The 18490-nt window shown below is 38.5% G+C and overlaps 1 protein-coding gene across 1 annotated transcript in view; it reads right to left on the bottom strand.

Moving 5' to 3' along the window:
• Nucleotides 1-8405: 8405 nt before the first annotated feature.
• Nucleotides 8406-18490, bottom strand: part of LOC125133195 (zinc finger protein 82 homolog) — a 76086-nt gene continuing 66001 nt past the window's right edge. The window contains exon 10 of the mRNA XM_047791324.1: nucleotides 8406-11232. Coding sequence (XP_047647280.1) covers nucleotides 9887-11232 — 1346 coding nt within the window. The 3' untranslated portion in view covers nucleotides 8406-9886. The remainder of the gene's footprint in view (nucleotides 11233-18490) is intronic.

Genomic DNA, 18490 nt, shown 5'->3' with positions numbered 1-18490 from the left:
AGCTCTGATTAGACCTCTGGGAACCTCCATATGCCTTGGGTGTGGCCCTAAAAAGCCAAAAAAAAAAAAAGAAAATAAATCTATGATTGTATCCATATTTATTTTTTAATATGACAATATCACAAAAAAACACATAAATAAGCTGCAATCTTGGAGAAGTCCACCATAACAAGAGGTAAAGGATTACTACCTAGAATGTTATTTCTAAGAATGCCATGGGAGTTCCCGTCGTGGCGCAGTGGTTAACGAATCCGACTAGGAACCATGAGGTTGCGGGTTCGGTCCCTGCCCTTGCTCAGTGGGTTGACGATCCGGCGTTGCCGTGAGCTGTGGTGTAGGTTGCAGACGCGGCTCAGATCCCGCGTTGCTGTGGCTCTGGTGTAGGCCGGCGGCTACAGCTCCGATTCGACCCCTGGCCTGGGAACCTCCATATGCCGCAGAAGTGGCCCAAAGAAATAGCAAAAAAAAAAAAAAAAAAAAAAAAAGAATGCCACAACTTTTAAAGTATTATTTTCATCTTTTTAAAAATAGCCACACTTGTGGCATATGGAAGTTCTCAGGCTGGGGTTGAATTGGAGCTGCAGCTGCCGGCCTATATTACAGCCACTGCCAAACCAGAGCTGAGCTGCATCTGCAACCTCTGACGCAGCATGTAGCAATGCTGGATCCTTAACCCACTGAGTGAGGCCAGGGATTGAACCCACATCCTTATGGTCAGGACCCTAACCCACTCAGCCACATCAAACCAGGATGTGGGTTTGATCCTGCCACAATTTCTATATGAATGATCTTTTTTAAAAAGGAATATGGGCAATATATATGAATTGGCAAACTATGGTATTTAGCAATAAACAGATAAGATGCTCAACTCACTATTTATCAGGAAAATATTAAAGCACATACCAGAAATGGTGATATAAGCAAATACTATTTCACTAGTTGAAGGGGTTGTAAATTGGCACCATAATGTTCTCCTCTTCTATGGCAAAGTATCTAGTGAGGTTGAAAGTGAACATAACCTGTGACTTACCAATCTTACTTCCTGATAAATACCTCAGAGAAACCCATGCTTACATACAGTAAGAAAGTAAGATATTCAAAAATATATTTTTTAGAGAGAAATTTTATATAATCTAAATATTGACCTATAAAAGGCCTAAATACATATGGTGTATTTATATAAAGAATAGGGTTAGGCATTTTCTATTCTACTGAAAAGCACCATTATAAATCCAAAGAAGAGCAGGCAGATGGTTGGATAGTATTCTGTGAATTACTTTCCTCTCCTGATAACCATACACCTGAACCATAATGCTGACATTTCCATTCTTGAAACCACTCCTTTTAGTTAGGGCAACATCTACTTAAGTGGGATTACATCTGCAATAGGTATTGGGAATGGGAGCCCTACGGTGAAGCATGAGGTACACTGGGTTAGATAAAATGAAACTTTTTTGGGAGTTCCCATTGTGGCTCAGCAGTAACGAACCTGGCTAGTATCCATGAAGATGTGGGTTTGATCCCGGGCCCCACTCAGTGGGTTAAGTATCTATGAGCTGCAGTATAGGTCACAGATGTGACTCAGATCTGGCATGGCTGTGGCCGGCAGCTGCACCTCCTGTTTGACCCCCAGCCTGGGAAACCTCCATATGCCAAAAGTGTGGCCCTAAATAGACAAAAAAAGGAAAAGAAAAAAGAAAAAAAAACTTTTTGAATAGTCTTTTGATAAGCACTTAATGTGTTTTTTCCCCCACAAAATATAGAATATGCAGCTCTCATGCTTGTCTGACCACAAAAATCATCTTCTTCGAGAACCATTAAGAATTGTTGTTCTGTGGAACATACTTTTAAGAAATTCTGGGAGTTCTCTAATGGCCTAGCGGGTTGAGGCTCCTGCGTTCTCACCGCTGTGGTTCTGGTTGCTGCTGTGCGGTGTAGGTTCAATCCCTGGCCCAGGAATTCCCACATACAGCCTGTGTGGCAAAAAAGAAAACAAAAACAAAAACAAAAACAAGAGAGAATCTGAAATAAAACGTTGCAACTCTCATTTAAAAAAAAAAAAGAAAAGAAATTCTGAGTTAATGTGTTGTCCCCAAAAGACTTCTGCTAACAACAAAAAAATGGTACCAGGGAGGAGAAACACATTGACCTATTAGCAAAAACTAATTTTATTATAGGACAAAGTACTCATTGTGTGTGTTACATTTTTGTAGAAACACTGTGTACTGTTCACAAAGTATAAGCAATTTGAAATCATTAGTTTCAAGAGAGATTTGTTGTTCTAGATGGTGAATGATTATTCAATAACATCTGCTCAATCTGCCCACTCTGAGCAAAACGGACTTAGAGGGACCGGTTAATGTGACATGACAATTAGTTTGGTTGAAAATGAAGTGTGGCAATATGCATTTTTCTATTATGGAGGTAATAATTTTAAGTATTGAATGCCTACTTTTCATATTAACTTTTCATTCCTATTATAAAATTGATGAGACTAAAATAAATGAGAAAAAGAAGAGAAGCAATCTAAAAGATACAGGGACTGGATCATGTCATTTTTTTTCAACACTGTTAAATTACTAAGTTGGAAAATCTAAAATCTGGATACCTTATTATATCACAACAGGTCGAGCCCTCCTGGGTATTTCTGGTAAATCATTTTGTATTTTATTGTTTTATTAGACTATTGAGTTCAATTTACTGAACTTTATTTGGAATGTCTGTATGTTATCTTAAATGATACTGGCCTGAATTTTGCTTTGGGGAGTTCTTTTCAGTTAATTTTATTAGTGGGATATTTACTTTACAGAATAACATGGCAAATTTTTTAGAAGATATCTATTCTTTAAAAGTTTATTGCCTACAAAATTATCAAGTCTAGTTTTTTTTTAAAAGGATAATTGCAACTTTTTTCCTTTGCTTATATATCTCATAGATTATTTAACCCAAAATCTATAAAATATACAATCTATACATTGTTTGGGTTTTAATATCTTGAGTCAACTTTGATCACTTAGGTTTCTCTAGATAACTCATTCTCTACATTTTTATAATATTGAAATACATGTATATAATAATACACATATGAATTTTAAAACTTTTAAATCTCTTTAATACATGTAGTTATTTCACCACTCCCATTCATTAAGCTGTAACTGAATCATCTTCTTTCCCTCAATAGTAACAGCCAATTCTATATTAATGGTCTTTTCAAAAAGAACATTCTGGGAGTTCCTGCAATGGTGCAGGGGGTTAAGAATCTGACTGCAGCTGTTCGGGTTGCTGCAGAGGTGTAGTGGCCCAGCACAGTGGGTTAAAGGATCCAGCATTGTCTCAGCTGTGGCTTGGATTCAATCCCTGTCCCAGGAACAATTCCATATATGCTGTGGGTGCAGCCACAGAAAGAAAAAAAATCTTGGATTAAAAATCTAATACTTCTTTTTTGGTGCACACATGGTATGTGTAACTTCCTAGGCCAGGGATCAAATCTGCACCACAGCAGTGACCCAAGCTGCTGCAGTGGCAGTGCCAGATCCTTAACCTGCTACATCTCAAGAAAACTCTAAAATCTACTGTGTCATTAACTATTCCTTTTTTTTTTTTTTTTTAGGGTCTCACCTCTGGCATATGGAAATTCCCAGGCTCAGGGTCCAATCAGAGCTGCAGCTGCCAGCCTATGCCACAGCCACGGCCAAGCCAGATCCCAGCTGCATCTTCGACCTACACAACAGCTCACAGCAACACCGGATCCTTAACCCAGTGAGTGGGGCCAGGGATTGAACCTGCATCCTCATGGACACTAGTCAGGTGTTTAACCCACTGAGCCACAACAGTAACTCCTTAATTTTTTTAAATTGTATTTTTACTTTTATTGTATGAATTACTTCCTGTTACTTATTTTTTTTAAATTGTTTTCTGGCTTAATAGTATTTTTCCCCCCAATACATTTATTAATTGCCTGCTGTGTGACAGGCACTGTAGGTGTGGGAACAGAGAGATGAACTAACTTCTCAATCCAGGTTTTCTAAGTGCATTAAAGATTATTAATTTTATACCAAGTAGAGCTTTGGTGACTTTCCACAAATTTTCATTTGTAGGCATCAAATTATCATTTAACACTAAGTAGTCTAAAATTTCAGACTTTCTACTTAAAGAACTTTATTACGTAAGTTTTCAAGTATATGCAAAGGTAATAAGAATGGCACAATGAACCCTATGCACTCATTGTCCAGCTTCAACCATTAACATTCTGCCAATCTTGCTTCATCTATACTTCCCACTTTTTGTTTTTCTTTAGAATTATAAAGCAAATCATACACATGACATAATTTCTTCTGTTAATACTTGAATAGGGATCCCTAATGCATAAGGATTTGTACATGCATACCCACACCACAACCATGCCATCATCATGCCTAACAAATGAAGAACTATTTAATATAACTTAATACCTAATCTAGGTTTGCCTTTTCACAAAGTAAAAACTTTTTTTCATTTGTCTAAATCTGAATTGTATTGACTGTATTTTTTTTTTTTTTGCTGCACCCACAAAATGTGGAAGTTCCTGGGCCAAAGATGGAACCCATACCATAGCTGTAACCAGAGCCACAGCAGTGACAATGCTGGATCCTTAACCTACTGAGCCACTAGGGAACTCCAGTATTTTCTTATTTTCTGTGTTCTTGGTGCTCTGGCATTTGGTGACTTGATCTTGGAGAGACTCCTCCTCCTAGGACTAGCAAACGCCTCAACAAATTCCCCTTTGAGCATGCCTTTGATATACAAACCAACTAATCCAAAGCCCACGCTCTGAAACATCTCCTCTATCAAACTCTCATACACCAAGCCAATATTCCTCCTGCCCCAAATCATTCCAGGCCCAACAAAACGGTTCAATCTATCCAGTCCTAGACTTGCTTAGTGTACCTACCTGGCATCATGCCACCCATTCCTTCCTAGGAAGACTCCAGTAAAGGTGGGCTTCTTCTAGGGCCACACCCGCAGCATATGGAGGTTCCCAGGCTAGGGGTCTAATTGGAGCTGTAGCCACCAGCCTACGCCACAGCCATAGCATCACCAGATCCGAGCTGGGTGTGCAACCGACACCACAGCTCATGGCAACGCTGGATCCTTAACCCACCAAGTGAGGCTTGGGATTGAACCCGCAACCTCATGGTTTCTAGTCAGATTCGTTAACCACTGAGCCATAACGGGAACTCCCAGTAAAGGTTCTGAATTATGCTCTACTCTCTTCTCGCTTCTGCCTCCTAACATGATTAGTGCCTGTTCCATTTGGTCCTGTATGTTCTGCCCCCTATTTCTAGAAATCTCCAAGAATAAGTCTCTTCCTTCATGATAAATTTCCATGTATTTGTGTCTTGCCACACCGGATTAAAGCAAATCCTGGGTACATTTTTAACATAAGGATCTCAATACATTCAACACACTGTATTTAATTAATGTGTCTCTTATGTCTCTTTTAATTTGTAAAATTCTGTTTTTATTGTCTTAACATATTGGTTAGGAAACTAGGCCTTTTATTCTGTGGAATTTCCCACATTCTTGATTTCTGTTTTTTTCTTTGTGTTATTAAATTTGTTCATTTATTTCCTATGCTTCCTGTAAACTGATGGATTTAGAGACTAAATTACACTTCTGGATCAATATTTTGGGCAAGAATACTCCACACATACGTAGGTCGCACATATAGTATACACACATTGCGTTAATCAAGAAGAACATAGCCATCTAAATGTTAAGGCCAAATACTATAAAACTCAGAGGAAAACATAGGCAGAACAGTCTCTGACATAAACCACAGCAAAATATTTTCGGATCCATCTCTTAGAGTAATGAAAATAAAAACAAAAATAAACAAACGAGACCTAATTAAACTGAAAAGCTTTTACCAGGAAAAGAAACCATCTTTTAAAAAAATGAAAAGACAACCCACAGAATGGGAGAAAATCTTTGCAAACAAAGCAACCGACAAAGGATTAATCTTCAAAATGTATAAACATCTCATGCAGCTTTATATATTAAAAAAAAACCCAGGGGGGCTCCTCTCCCCCCTCCCAGCTGTCCTGGGAGCTATTTGCTTTCCTTTAATAAAGACTTTGTTTGCTTGCAAAAAAAAAATAATAATAAAAATAAAAAAAAATTAAAAAATGGTCAGATCTAAACAGACATTTCTACAAAGACAACAGACAGATGGCCAAAAAGAACATGAAAATATGCTCAACGTCACTATTAGAAAAATGCAAATCAAAACCACAGTGAGGTACTACCTCACACCAGTCAGAATGGCACATCATTAATGTGTCTACAAATAACAAATGCTGGAGAGGATGTGGAGAAAAGGGAACCTTCCTACACTGTTGGTGGAAATGTAGATTGGTGCAACCACTACAGAGAACAGTATGGGGTTCCTTAAAAAACTAAATATAGAACTACAATATGATCCAGCAATCCCACTCCTGGGCATCTATACAGAGAAAACCATAATTTGAAAAAGAAACATGCCACCCCAATGTTCACTTCAGCATTATTACAATAGCCAAGACATGGAATCTAAATGTCCATTAACAGAGGAATGGATAAAGATGTGGTACATATATAAAATGGAATATGACTCAGCCATAAAAAGAATAATGCCATTGGCAGCAACATGGATGGACTTAGAGATTATCATAGTAAATCAAAGACAAATATCATATGATATCACATATGTGGAATCTAATAAAAAGGATATAAAAGAACTTACTCACAAAGCAGAAACAGACTCAAAGAATTTGAAATCAAACTTATGGTTACCAAAGGAAAAAACAGGGCAGAGGGATAAATTAGGAGATTAGGATTAATACATACACACTACTATATATAAAATAGATAAGTAACAAGGACCTACTGTATAGCATAGGGAAATCTACTCAATAATCTGTAATAAACTTTATGGGAAAAAAATCTGAGAAAGAATGGATCTATGTATAACTAATTCACTTTACTATACACCTGAAAGTCAACTATACTCCAATAAAAACTTTTTAAAGAGCAGCACATAGCCTTGCTGATTTAAGTTAGATGTTAATATAGCTTAGTGTGCGGTCATTCTGCTCCACTGAAATTTTCCATAATCTTTCACCTAATGGTTTTCACTGATTTCACCAAGATCCATTACTTCATAAATTAAAAGTATGATTTTTTCGAACTCTATCATTCTTTTGAGCTTCACAAGCTAGAATTCTCTAATAATAAAGAACTTTCCTTCACCAATTTTGGTTGTCTTCAAATATAGTTCATAAAGGAAAGGCAAGGTAAATGCTCCATCTCTCCCCTTTATTTATTAATAAATGCCCTAATATGCTTTGTAGCTGACAAGCTATCAAAGGCTATAGTACTCACAACAAAAGGACAGAGGACCCAAGTTGAGGTGATTCCCACTAGCCAAAGCTAGAACAATTTGAGCATCAAAATAGAAGGCTACAATGGATTTTTAAAAATTGATGAAAAAAAAGGGGGGGGGGGTTCTGTTGTGGCTCAGAGGGTTCAAACCCAACTAGTATCCATGAGGATGAGGGTTCAATTCCTGGCCTTGCTCAGTGGGTTAAGGATCCAGCGTTGCTGTGAGCTGTGGTGTAGGTCAAAGATGTGGCTCGGATCTGGCATTGCTGTGGCTGTGGCATAGGCTGGTAGCTGCAGCTCTGATTAGACCCTTAGCCTGGGAACTTCCATATGCCAGAGGTGAGGCCCTAAAATAAAAAAAAAAGAAAAAAAAACCTGATGTAGGAGGACTTATAAGATAGGTGATTTTTAACTTCAAAATAGTTTCTTTTTAAAATTTTACTTATTATAGTTGCTTTACAATATTGTGTTAGCTTCAGATATATCAAAAGGTGATCTGGTTTCATATATATACTTTTCAAAAAATTTTTTTCCATTATGGGTTATTACAATACATTGAATATAGTTCCCTTACTATACAGTAAGTCCTTGTTGTTTACCTATTTTGTATATGGTGGTGTACATCCATTAATCCTATACTCCTAATTTATCCTTCCCCCCACTTCTCCTCTGGCAACCGTAAGTTTGCTTTCTATGTCTGAGTCTATTTCTATTTTGTAAATAAATTTATTTGTACTGTTTTTATTCCACACATAAATAAGATGATGTAGTATTTGTCTTTATCTCATTTACTTCACTTGGTATGATAATCTCTAGGCCCATCCTACCTTTGTTAAATTAAATTTATGCTGAGGCTAGAGAGTACAGATTGTAGAATACCTTATTTTTTATGAACAAATCGAAAAAGAACTTCTCACTTTCACAATTTTAACAAGAATAAGTTATCTGATGTCAAATAATGGATGAGTGTTGGTGGAAGGCATTTCTATATTCATTGTGCCCATAGTCTTTCATAAGTATCTTCAAAAGTAATATGATACTAATAAAATTTAGTAGCTTAAAACAACAACCATTTTACTATATCTCATGATTATGTGGGCCAGAATTGGGCAGGGGCTCACTTGGTTGATTTTTCTCTTCTATGTGGCGTCAACTGAGGTTACCTGATGGCATTCAGCTGATGGCTGGTCTAGAGGATCCAAAACTATTTCACTCAAATGTCTTGGTGGGTGTATCTGGATGACTGGGCATAGCCGAGAGCCTCTCCTTCTCTATGTAGTCTCAGGGCCTTTCCATGTGGTCTCTTCAGCAGAGTAGCCTGACTTTTTAACATCAGGGTCTGAACTTGAGAGTATTCCAAGAGATGAGATAAAATCTATCACTAAATTCTGGGTCCAAAAACTAGTATGTCAGTACTTCTGCTACTCTATGATCAAAGCAGTCACAGTCTGCCCAGATTCAAGGAGAAAGGATATGGATTCCATCTCTTTGTGAGAGGAGTGTTAAAGAATTTACAGCAATCTTTATTCTGCTGCAGTACTATCACTTTATAAATGAAGAAATTATAGCATCAGCAGTTAAGCATCTTGTTCAATATAACACAAGTAGGAAAGTGATGGGATAGAGATGAAGTTAAGTACCTTTCCTACATTCGTTATATTAAAAGGCAGGGAAGATAGGGCTGGGTCCAAGGACATCCTCATGTATAAGCATTAAGCTAAAAGACAAAAACCTCATTCTGCATTTAATGAAGTCATGAAACATGGAAGAATGGCATCACCAACAGGAACATAAATTATATTTTCATTTAAGTTTTCCGAAAACTGAATAGGGAACCTTGATCATGCAATCTGCCAGACATGGCCAAGCATAGGCAATGAAAATACCCAGGCTGCATATGACAGCTATACGACCTTCCAGGTATGGTACTCAGACTGGGAAGGGAAAACAGCTCTCAGGGCATGTGTGCAGTGGCTTCAGGAGAAGAGTACACCAAGAACGGAAGCTGCAAATAGATGAGATCATCACCCGCCTCAACTTTCTCATCAACGAATGTTCCACTGCTAATGGAAGAAGCTCATACCCATTCAAAGACTAACATGAAATAGAAAGGGAAATCAGAGAGTCCTGCTGGGCACCTCTCACTGGCGAGGACACCTCTTTTCCAAGTGCTTACCTTCGCTTCTGCCCCTTAATAAATTGCTTGTTTTTTCTTATGTATCAGTTTCTGTGTGTGATTCCTATGTGTATCCTGTCCAAATTCTTCTGTACGTGTAGAACAAGAACCTGAACCTTTAATAAATGCATCCAGCATCAAGAGGATTAGCTTCTACGATGAATGTGAAGATTCTCAGGTATGAATACATTAACACATTATTTTAATGACATAAATCCCCTTATGCCAAGTCAGCTGCATGGAGGAAGCAAAAACGACCAATTACTACACTCATAGACTGTACTACAACACAGGATTGAAAAGGCTTTCTTATATTTTTACATTATGAATTTTCAGATGATGGGTAAGGTGTGAATGTTGCCTAAAGGCCTTCTTACATTCCTTACATTCATAGGGTTTCTCACCAGAATGAATTCTCAGATGTTGGATAAGAGATGAATTAAGTCTAAAGGCCTTCCTACATTCTTTACATTCAAAGGGTTTTTCACCAGTATGAATGCTCTGATGTAGAGTAAGTTTTTGGCGCAATCTAAAGGCCTTCCCACATTCCTTACATTTATAGGGTTTCTCACCAATATGAATACTCTGATGTTGCGTAAGTTGTGAGAGTAGTCTGAAGGCCTTCCCACATTCCTTACAGTCATAGGGTTTAACACCAATATGAATGCTCTGATGTGAAATAAGCTGTGAGTAGCGACTAAAGGCCTTCCAGCATTCCTTACATTCATAAGGTTTCTCACCAGTATGAATTCTGTGATGAAGAATAAGATGATAACCACGACTAAACGTCTTTCCACATTCCTTACATTCATAGGGTTTCTCACCAGTATGAATTCTCTGGTGGAGTGTCAGTTGCTGTCGTACTCTGAAGGCCTTCCCACATTCTTTACATTCATACGGCTTCTCACCAGTGTGAAGCTTGTGATGTACTCTAAGACCAGAGCCACACAGAAAGGCCTTCCCACATTCTTTACACTCATAGAGTTTGTCAGCAATATTAACCTTCTGATGCCGAGTAAGGTGTGCGTACTGTCTAAAGGCCTTCCCACATTCTGTACATACATAGGGTTTCTCGCCGGTATGAATTCTCTGATGGAGAGTAAGCTGTCCACGAACTCTGAAGGCCTTCCCACATTCTTTACATTCATAGGGTTTCTCACCAATATGAATTTTCTGATGTACTCTAAGGTCTGGGCCACATATGAAAGATTCTCCACACTCCTTACATTCATACATTTTTTCACCAGAATGAAGTCTCTGATGTCGAGTAAGATGTGCAGTCTGTCTAAAAGCCATCCCACATTCCTTGCATTCATAGGGTTTTTCACCAGTATGAATTCTGTGATGAAAAGTAAGTTGTTGGCGTACTCGAAAGGCCTTCCCACATTCTTTGCACTCATAGGGTTTCTCGACAAAATGAATTCTCTGATGTGAAGTAAGAGAAGAGCGTTTTTGGTAAGAGGATACTTTTTGAGATGTAATTTTCACTCGACTGAAATACTCTTCTTGCCCTTCAAATTTTCTCTTGGATGCCCAATCATTTTTTAAAATGAGGCTCTTAAGGCCATGGTTTTTAATTCTTTCCATTATCTTCCACTGAGATAAGTTTATTTCATAAATGTCATTTTCTGAAGATAACTTCTTGGTCTCCAAACCTAAAAGGAAACAAGAGAGCAGACATGTATTTTTCATTTTCTAAAAGAAGTAAAATTTCTACAGTAGAAATAAAACACAATCAAAGCAATACCCAATGAAATTCTAAAAAGTTACCTAATTTGAAAAAAAAAGCAAAAGGCAACACCAGGAAAATGAGAGTTCATGTAAGAAAGTGAAATTGGTATTTTAAATCAGTGGTTCTCAAATTGAGACATGACTCAGAATTACCAAGGAAGCTTGTTACAAATACTATGATTTAGACAACACCTAAACCACTTGGATCAGATTCTATAGTCCTGGGTAGTCCTATTTAAAACTCTGAACACAAGGGTTCTGATGGAGATGCAAGGTTGAGAATTCATACTAAAATTTTTCCAACAATTCGTCTTTATTCTTAGAATAAAATCAATCTTGCTGTTGTTAAAAGGCCTCTGCTTACCTGTAACACATCATCTTAAACCACTGTTCTCTTTACTGCTACCTGGAGAGGCCTCTTTTCAGATCTTAGAACATGCTGCCACTTTCCTCTATCTCTTAGGACTTTTCAGTATGCTCTATTTCCCCACAAATCTTCTATCTGGGCTCTTTGCATGGCTGGCTCCTTTTCTTTCTGAGGTCTTAGATGAAAAGTCACTTCCTCTAAAGCTGACTCTACTGATAATACCTAAAGATATGTCCTTACTATACAGATGACCCTGGAACAACATGGGTTTGAACTGGGAGGTCCACTTACACCTGGACTTTTATCAATAAATATACAAAAATACACATGTATGAGGTTGCGGGTTCGATCCCTGGCCTTGCTCAGTGGGTTAAGGACCCAGCATTGCCGTGAGCTGTGGTGTAGGTCGCAGACGTGGCTCGGATCCCACGTTGCTGTGGCTCTGGCATAGGCCAGCAGCTACAGCTCCGATTAGACCCCTAGCCTGGGAACCTCCATATGCCAAGGGAGCGGCCCAAGAAATAGCAAAAAGACAAAAACAAACAAACACAGGTAGAATATAGTGTGCAAGACTTGTATTAAAGAGGATAGCCTATCTTTACATAGGCATAAGGTGAACGATATTTAATATAAAATAATGTGTTACTTTTAGTATGCTTTATAACTGCTTTCAAAGCATTATATTACTGAACAGTGTGTTTCTCTCTTGTAGCTGGAGAAACTGCATATATCAGCCTATCATCACAAGTAAGTGGTTTTTAAAAATGTAACAATGTTTCCAATACTGTATTATGAACAAGACTGTAATATTGTACGCCATTAAAATTTTATGCTGATTCATTTGTTAGTGTATAGGCTAGGCTACCCTGAAGCAATCATATTGCTGCTTCTTCATTATCAATGCATGAACCATCATACCTATAAATAAATATTAATTTTTTTCACATTATCTTTTTGTTTTTGATATCCAATGTTAGTAATATGTATAACATCTACTGTGTTTTGTATCATATAAGATGACACTGATACAGGTACTGATAGATAATATATCTTATAAACAGATGACATAAGCTTATGGCATCAATACAGTACAGTACTGTAAATGTATTTTCTCCTTCTTATGATTTTCTTAATATTTTCTTTTCTCTAGGGGTTCCCATTGTGGCTCGGTGGTTACCGAATCTGACTAGGAACCATGAGATTGCGGGTTCAATCCCTGGCTTGCTTAGTGGGTTAAGGATCTGGCGTTGCTGTGAGCTGTGGTGTAGGTTGCAGATGCGATTTGGATCCCACGTTGCTGTGGCTCTGGCGAAGGCCGGCAGCTATAGCTCCGATTAGACCCCTAGCCTAGAAACCTCCATATGCCACAGGTGCAGCCCTAAATAGATTAAAATAATTTTTTTCTTTTCTCTAACTTCATTGTAAGAATACAGTATATAATATATATAACATATAAAATGTATTAATTGACTATTTACATTCTTGGTAAGGCTTCCAATCAACAACAGGCTATTGGTAGTTAAGTTCTGGGGGAGTCAAAAGTTAAACATGGATTTTTGCCTGTGTTGTTCAAGGGTTAAACGTATATCTGTGTTGTTATTATACATGCATCATATATAAACACAGACCTATGTTGATATTATCTACTTACTAATTTTTCCATTTGTTAGTCTGCTTATTTTCTTACACTTAAACCTCACCAAGGGCAGAAAAAATCCCTGCTTTACTCTCCATTAAATAATAAATCCATAGTACATAATAGATTTCATTCATATTCCCATAGTTATATTCTGAGTATTTCTCTGCCTCTAATTTCTCATACCTTACTACAGTAATATATAGTCATTCAAGCTAGCCAAGCCAAATAAATACAGGAAAAATGGTGGTTATATATTCCTGTACATTCTTCCATTGTTTATAGCCTTATTTATGCAGTATTCTCCACACTGCCCATTCTCTCCTTCACATAGTTACGGGTTACTCTTTGTCTTCACATCACAGCAAAAGTACTGAGCAACTCCCTTAAATCCCCTCAAAGGCAAGGCCATTCCTGTATTTCCTACAAATGTGACTTATCATGGGGATATGAATATACCTTATTAAAATTTATGAGGAGTTCCTATTGTGATTCAATGGGTTAAGAATCAGACTAGGATCCATGAGGATGCAGACTCAATCCCCAGTCTCATTGAGTGGGTTAAAGGATCTGGCTTTGCCATGAGCTGAGATGCAGATTGCAGACACAGCTCAGATCTGGCATTGCTGTGGCTGTGATGTAGGCTGGCAGCCGCAGTTCCGATTCGACCCCTAGCCAAGGAACTTCCGTGTGTGACCCTAAAAGGATAGATAGATAAAGTTTATTAAATACATAGCCAAAAAAAAAAAGATGTAACATGTAAGTACCTCATTAATAGGGTCAAAGGATTTTACAGTACTTGATTTTTTAAAAATGATTTTTATTTTTTCCATTATAGCTGGTTTACAGTGTTCTGCCAATTTTCTACTGTATAGCAAGGTGACCCAGTCACACATACACATATACGTTCCTTTTTCTCACATTATCAGGCTCCATCATAAGTGACTAGATATAGTTCCCAGTGCTATACAGCAGGATCTCACTGCTTATCCATTCCAAAGGCAATAGTTTGCATCTATTAACCCCAAATTCCCCATCCATCCCACTCCTTCCCCCTCCCCCTCCCCCCTGGCAATCATGAGTCTGTTCTCCATGTCCATGATTTTCTTTTCGATTTTGCAGTAACTTGAGTGTGAAAAACTTGCTACCAAAGTCATAATAGATATAAACGAGAGGATGATAAAGGAGGAGAAATAGCCAGGGGGGAATTTAAGCGCTAAATGAGCTGTTTATGAGACAGAAAAATTATGAGGTTTTCAATTATTAAAACATAGTCTGTATAAGAAAGTTGAAATCATAGATAGTTTCTACTAAACTGGAAATTAATAAAAATAGTAAATCCAGAGTTCCTGTCATGGCTTGGTGGTAACGAACCCAACTGGTATCCATGAGGATGCAGGCCTGATCCCTGGCCTCGCTCAGTGGGTTAAGGATCCAGTGCTGCAGTGAGCTGTGGTGTAGGTCGCAGACATGGCTTACGTCTGGCGTTGCTATAGCTATGGTACAGGCTGGTAGCTGCAGCTCCGATTAGACCCCCAGCCTGGGAACTTCCATATGCCATGGGTGTGGCCTTAAAAAAGAAAAAAAAAAAAAAAGTAAACAACTCTTAGATCAATAGGGAAACAAGATGCAAAATAGTACTGTTTTTTGGAGTCCCTGCTATGGCATAGTGGGTCAAGAATCCAACTGCAGTGGCTCAGGTCACTGCAGAGGCATGGGTTCAATATCTCGTCTGGTGCAGCGGGTTCAAAGGATCTGGTGTTGCTGCAGCTGAAGCTCCAATTCAATCCCTGGCCCAGGAACCTCCATATGCCATGTGGCCATTAAATTTTTTTTTAAGGTTTTATTTTTAACAAACGAATAGTATAATGAAAAAAAAACCCACATAAAACTATTTCTTGTAAAACTTTAACCATAATGCTTAGACAAAAATTCACAACTTAAATACTTGTAACAATAAAAATGAAAGGAAAAATTAACTAACAATCCCACTCAAAAATATTAGAAAAACAAACTGAAGCAAAGCAAAAAGAAATTAACTATGTAAAAGGAGAATTTGATTAGTTAGAAAACAGAAAAAAAGAATTAACACACAAAGCCAAACTGGATTTTTTTTTTTTTTAAAAAAAGAATCAGCAAAATAGATAAACCATTAGTTAATAAAAACAGCAAAAGGACAGTCATAAAAATAATGACAAAATTAAAATAATCATGAATAAATACAGAGGACAGTTGAAAAAAGATTACTTTGCCAATAAGTTTTTAAAACATAGTGAAAATGAATAATTTTCTAGGAAAATATAACTTACCAAAACTGACCACAGAAGAGTTACAATGTTTAATCAGATTAAAGTCCATAGAGCAAACAGAGAATGTGGTCAGACTTACCATGTCCCTCCCCCTTGTTCTAGTCACAGACATGGCTTTCAGACATGCAAAGCTAACTTCCTCCTTAGGTCTATCTATCTGCTCAGAATGTTCTTCTCTAGAGTCAAATGGCTTGAGCCCTTACTTCATATCTCTCCTCAAGTATCACCTCCTCAAAAAGCCTTCCCTCATTTGTCCACTTTTTCTGTATGTATTTATACTTCAGTAAAGAAACAAAGAAAGGGAGTTCCCATTGTGGCTCAGTGGTTAACAAATCTGATGAGGAACCATGAGGTTTTGGGTTCGATCCCTGGCCTTGCTTGGTGGGTTAAGGATGCGGTGTTGCTATGAGCTGTGGTATAGGTTGCAGACATGGCTCAGATCCCGCATTGCTGTGGCTCCAGTGTAGGCCAGCGGCTACAGCTCTGATTAGACCCCTAGCCTGGGAACCTCCATATGCCGTGGGAATGGCCCTAGAAATGACAAAAAGACAAAAAAAAAAAAAAAAAAGAAAAGGAAAGAAAAAAAAATAATGACCTTGTTTAAGATGTCTAACTTTCAGGTCAAAAGTTGTTATTTTGGCTAAATATTTCCTGACTAAACTAATGTTATCTTATTCACTTGGCACCACTGTATTTCATTATTTTTATAGTATTAATAGTTGTAAATATCACTTAATCACCTGTGTGAATAAGAGAATAAGTTAGGAGAGGGGGGAGCACATTTTCCCTTCCTTTCATAGAAAGTGAGTCAGAAGATATACCATTATAAAGAGTATGGGCACTGAAATGGCCCTATTGTTACAAAGAAAAGAACTTTTGACCTAAAATGAGTCTCCTCTGTCAGACCTGAATACACACAAAGCAAAATACAAAGTGACAATGTATCTCCATATGAAAAATGTTAAAGTTTTTTTTTTGTCTTTTTGCGTTTTCTTGAGTGGCTCCCGCGGCATATGGAGGTTCCCAGGCTAGGGGTCAAATGGGAGCTGTAGCTGCCGGCCTATGCCAGAGCCACAACAATGTGGGATCCGAGCCACGTCTGCGACCTACACCACAGCTCACGGCAACGCCGGATCCTTAACCCACTGAGCAAGGCCAGGGATCGAACCCGCAACCTCATGGTTCCTAGTTGGATTCGTTAACCACTGCGCCACAACGGGATTAAGGGCATCTTGGGAGCACTGGGATGTGGGTTCAATCCCTGGCCTGGCACAGTGGGTTATGGATCCGGCATTGCCACAGCTGCAGGTTAGGTGGCACCTGAGGTTCAAATCTGACCCCTGGCCCAGGAACCTCCATATGCTGTGGGTACATATCCACAGGTTCCTGGGCCAGGGAGGGAATCCAAGCCAAAGCTGCAGCCTATGTCATAGCTGGGGCAACAATGGATCCTTAAAACCATGCACCAGGCTGGGGATCGAACCAGTGCCACCAGAGAGACAAGCCAGATCATTAACCCACTGTGCCACAGCAGGATCTCCTTATGGATTTTTTTAAACAAGAAGTCCAAAGAGAGATGAAAATCGCAGAGGTAGAAGCTAAACCAAGGATCATTCTCCTGATAGTCTATTACATTCACGTTCTTCCTGATGTGACGATAGATATACACACACATGGAAAAAGGCAAATAAGAATGATATTCTATGATCTAAGGATCTATCTTCAAGAAAAATTCATATGAAACTTTGGCTGCTGGTAAAACCTCAGGCACATTCTTCTGTAGTCTTCTATTTCCCATTTTAAATTTTATGAGAAATGGTAGGGGGGAAAAAATGCTTCCCTGGCCATAACTAAAGGAGCCACCCCATCCTACACCATTCTCTATTTCCTTACTATGCTTACTTTTCTTCACAGTATTCCTTTATTATCTGACATTATATTTTCTATTTACTTACAGTTACTATATTTCCCTCATCACAAGGTTAAATTCTCTTGGGGACAGAGACTCTACTGGTTTTGTTTACCACTGTATTGACAATGTCTAGCATAGTGCCCAGCTCAGAGCCAAGTCAATCAATCAATCTAGCAATCTATGTATGTATGTATCGATTGATCAATCTATCTATAAATGCAAAAGAAGAAATCAAAATATAGACAGAATAATATTGGGAATAAAGAGAATACTTTTCCATACCCCATGCCCCCTTCAAAGAGGAGGAAAATCTGAGAGAATAATAAGAAAAGGAGAATGGTAAATAGGACAGAGTAGTTCTTTTAGTATCCCCAGCTGAGCCCTTAATTTGCTCCCTAAGTCTCAGACTGTTTCTCATCAGGGCATTGACATGAAAGTGGGCTTTCTAGGGAGTTTCCGTCGTGGCTCAGCAGTTGACGAATCTGACTAGCATCCATGAGGATGGAGATTTAATTCCTGACCTTGCTCAGTGGGTTAAGAATCCAGCATTGCCATGAGCTATGGGATAGGTCGCAGATGCAGCCTGGATCCTGCGTTGCTGTGGTTGTGGATTAGACCAGCAGGTAAGGCTCCAATTAGACTCCTAGCCTGGGAATCTCCATATGCCGCGGGTGCAGCCCTAAAAAAAAAAGGAAAAGAAAAGAGGGCTTTCTAGAGTTTCTGCTGTGGCACAATGGGATCGGCAGCATCTTAGGAGCACTGGGACATGGGTTCAATTCCTGGCAAAGCACAGTGGGTTAAGGATCCAGCGTTGCCAGAGCTGTGGCTTGGGTCATGACTGCGGCTCAGATCTGACCCCTGGCCCATATGCCATGGGGCGGCCAAAAATGAAAAAAAAGAAAAAGGAAGGGGCGATTTCTAAACATAAGGGTGTGCCTCTTCCTTAACTAGCTGGGTG

This window comes from Phacochoerus africanus, chromosome 8 (assembly GCF_016906955.1).
Source record: "Phacochoerus africanus isolate WHEZ1 chromosome 8, ROS_Pafr_v1, whole genome shotgun sequence".
Classification (NCBI taxonomy): Eukaryota; Metazoa; Chordata; class Mammalia; order Artiodactyla; family Suidae; genus Phacochoerus; species Phacochoerus africanus.
Note: the sequence above shows the minus strand (reverse complement) of the source record. Positions and strands in the feature narration are given on the sequence as shown.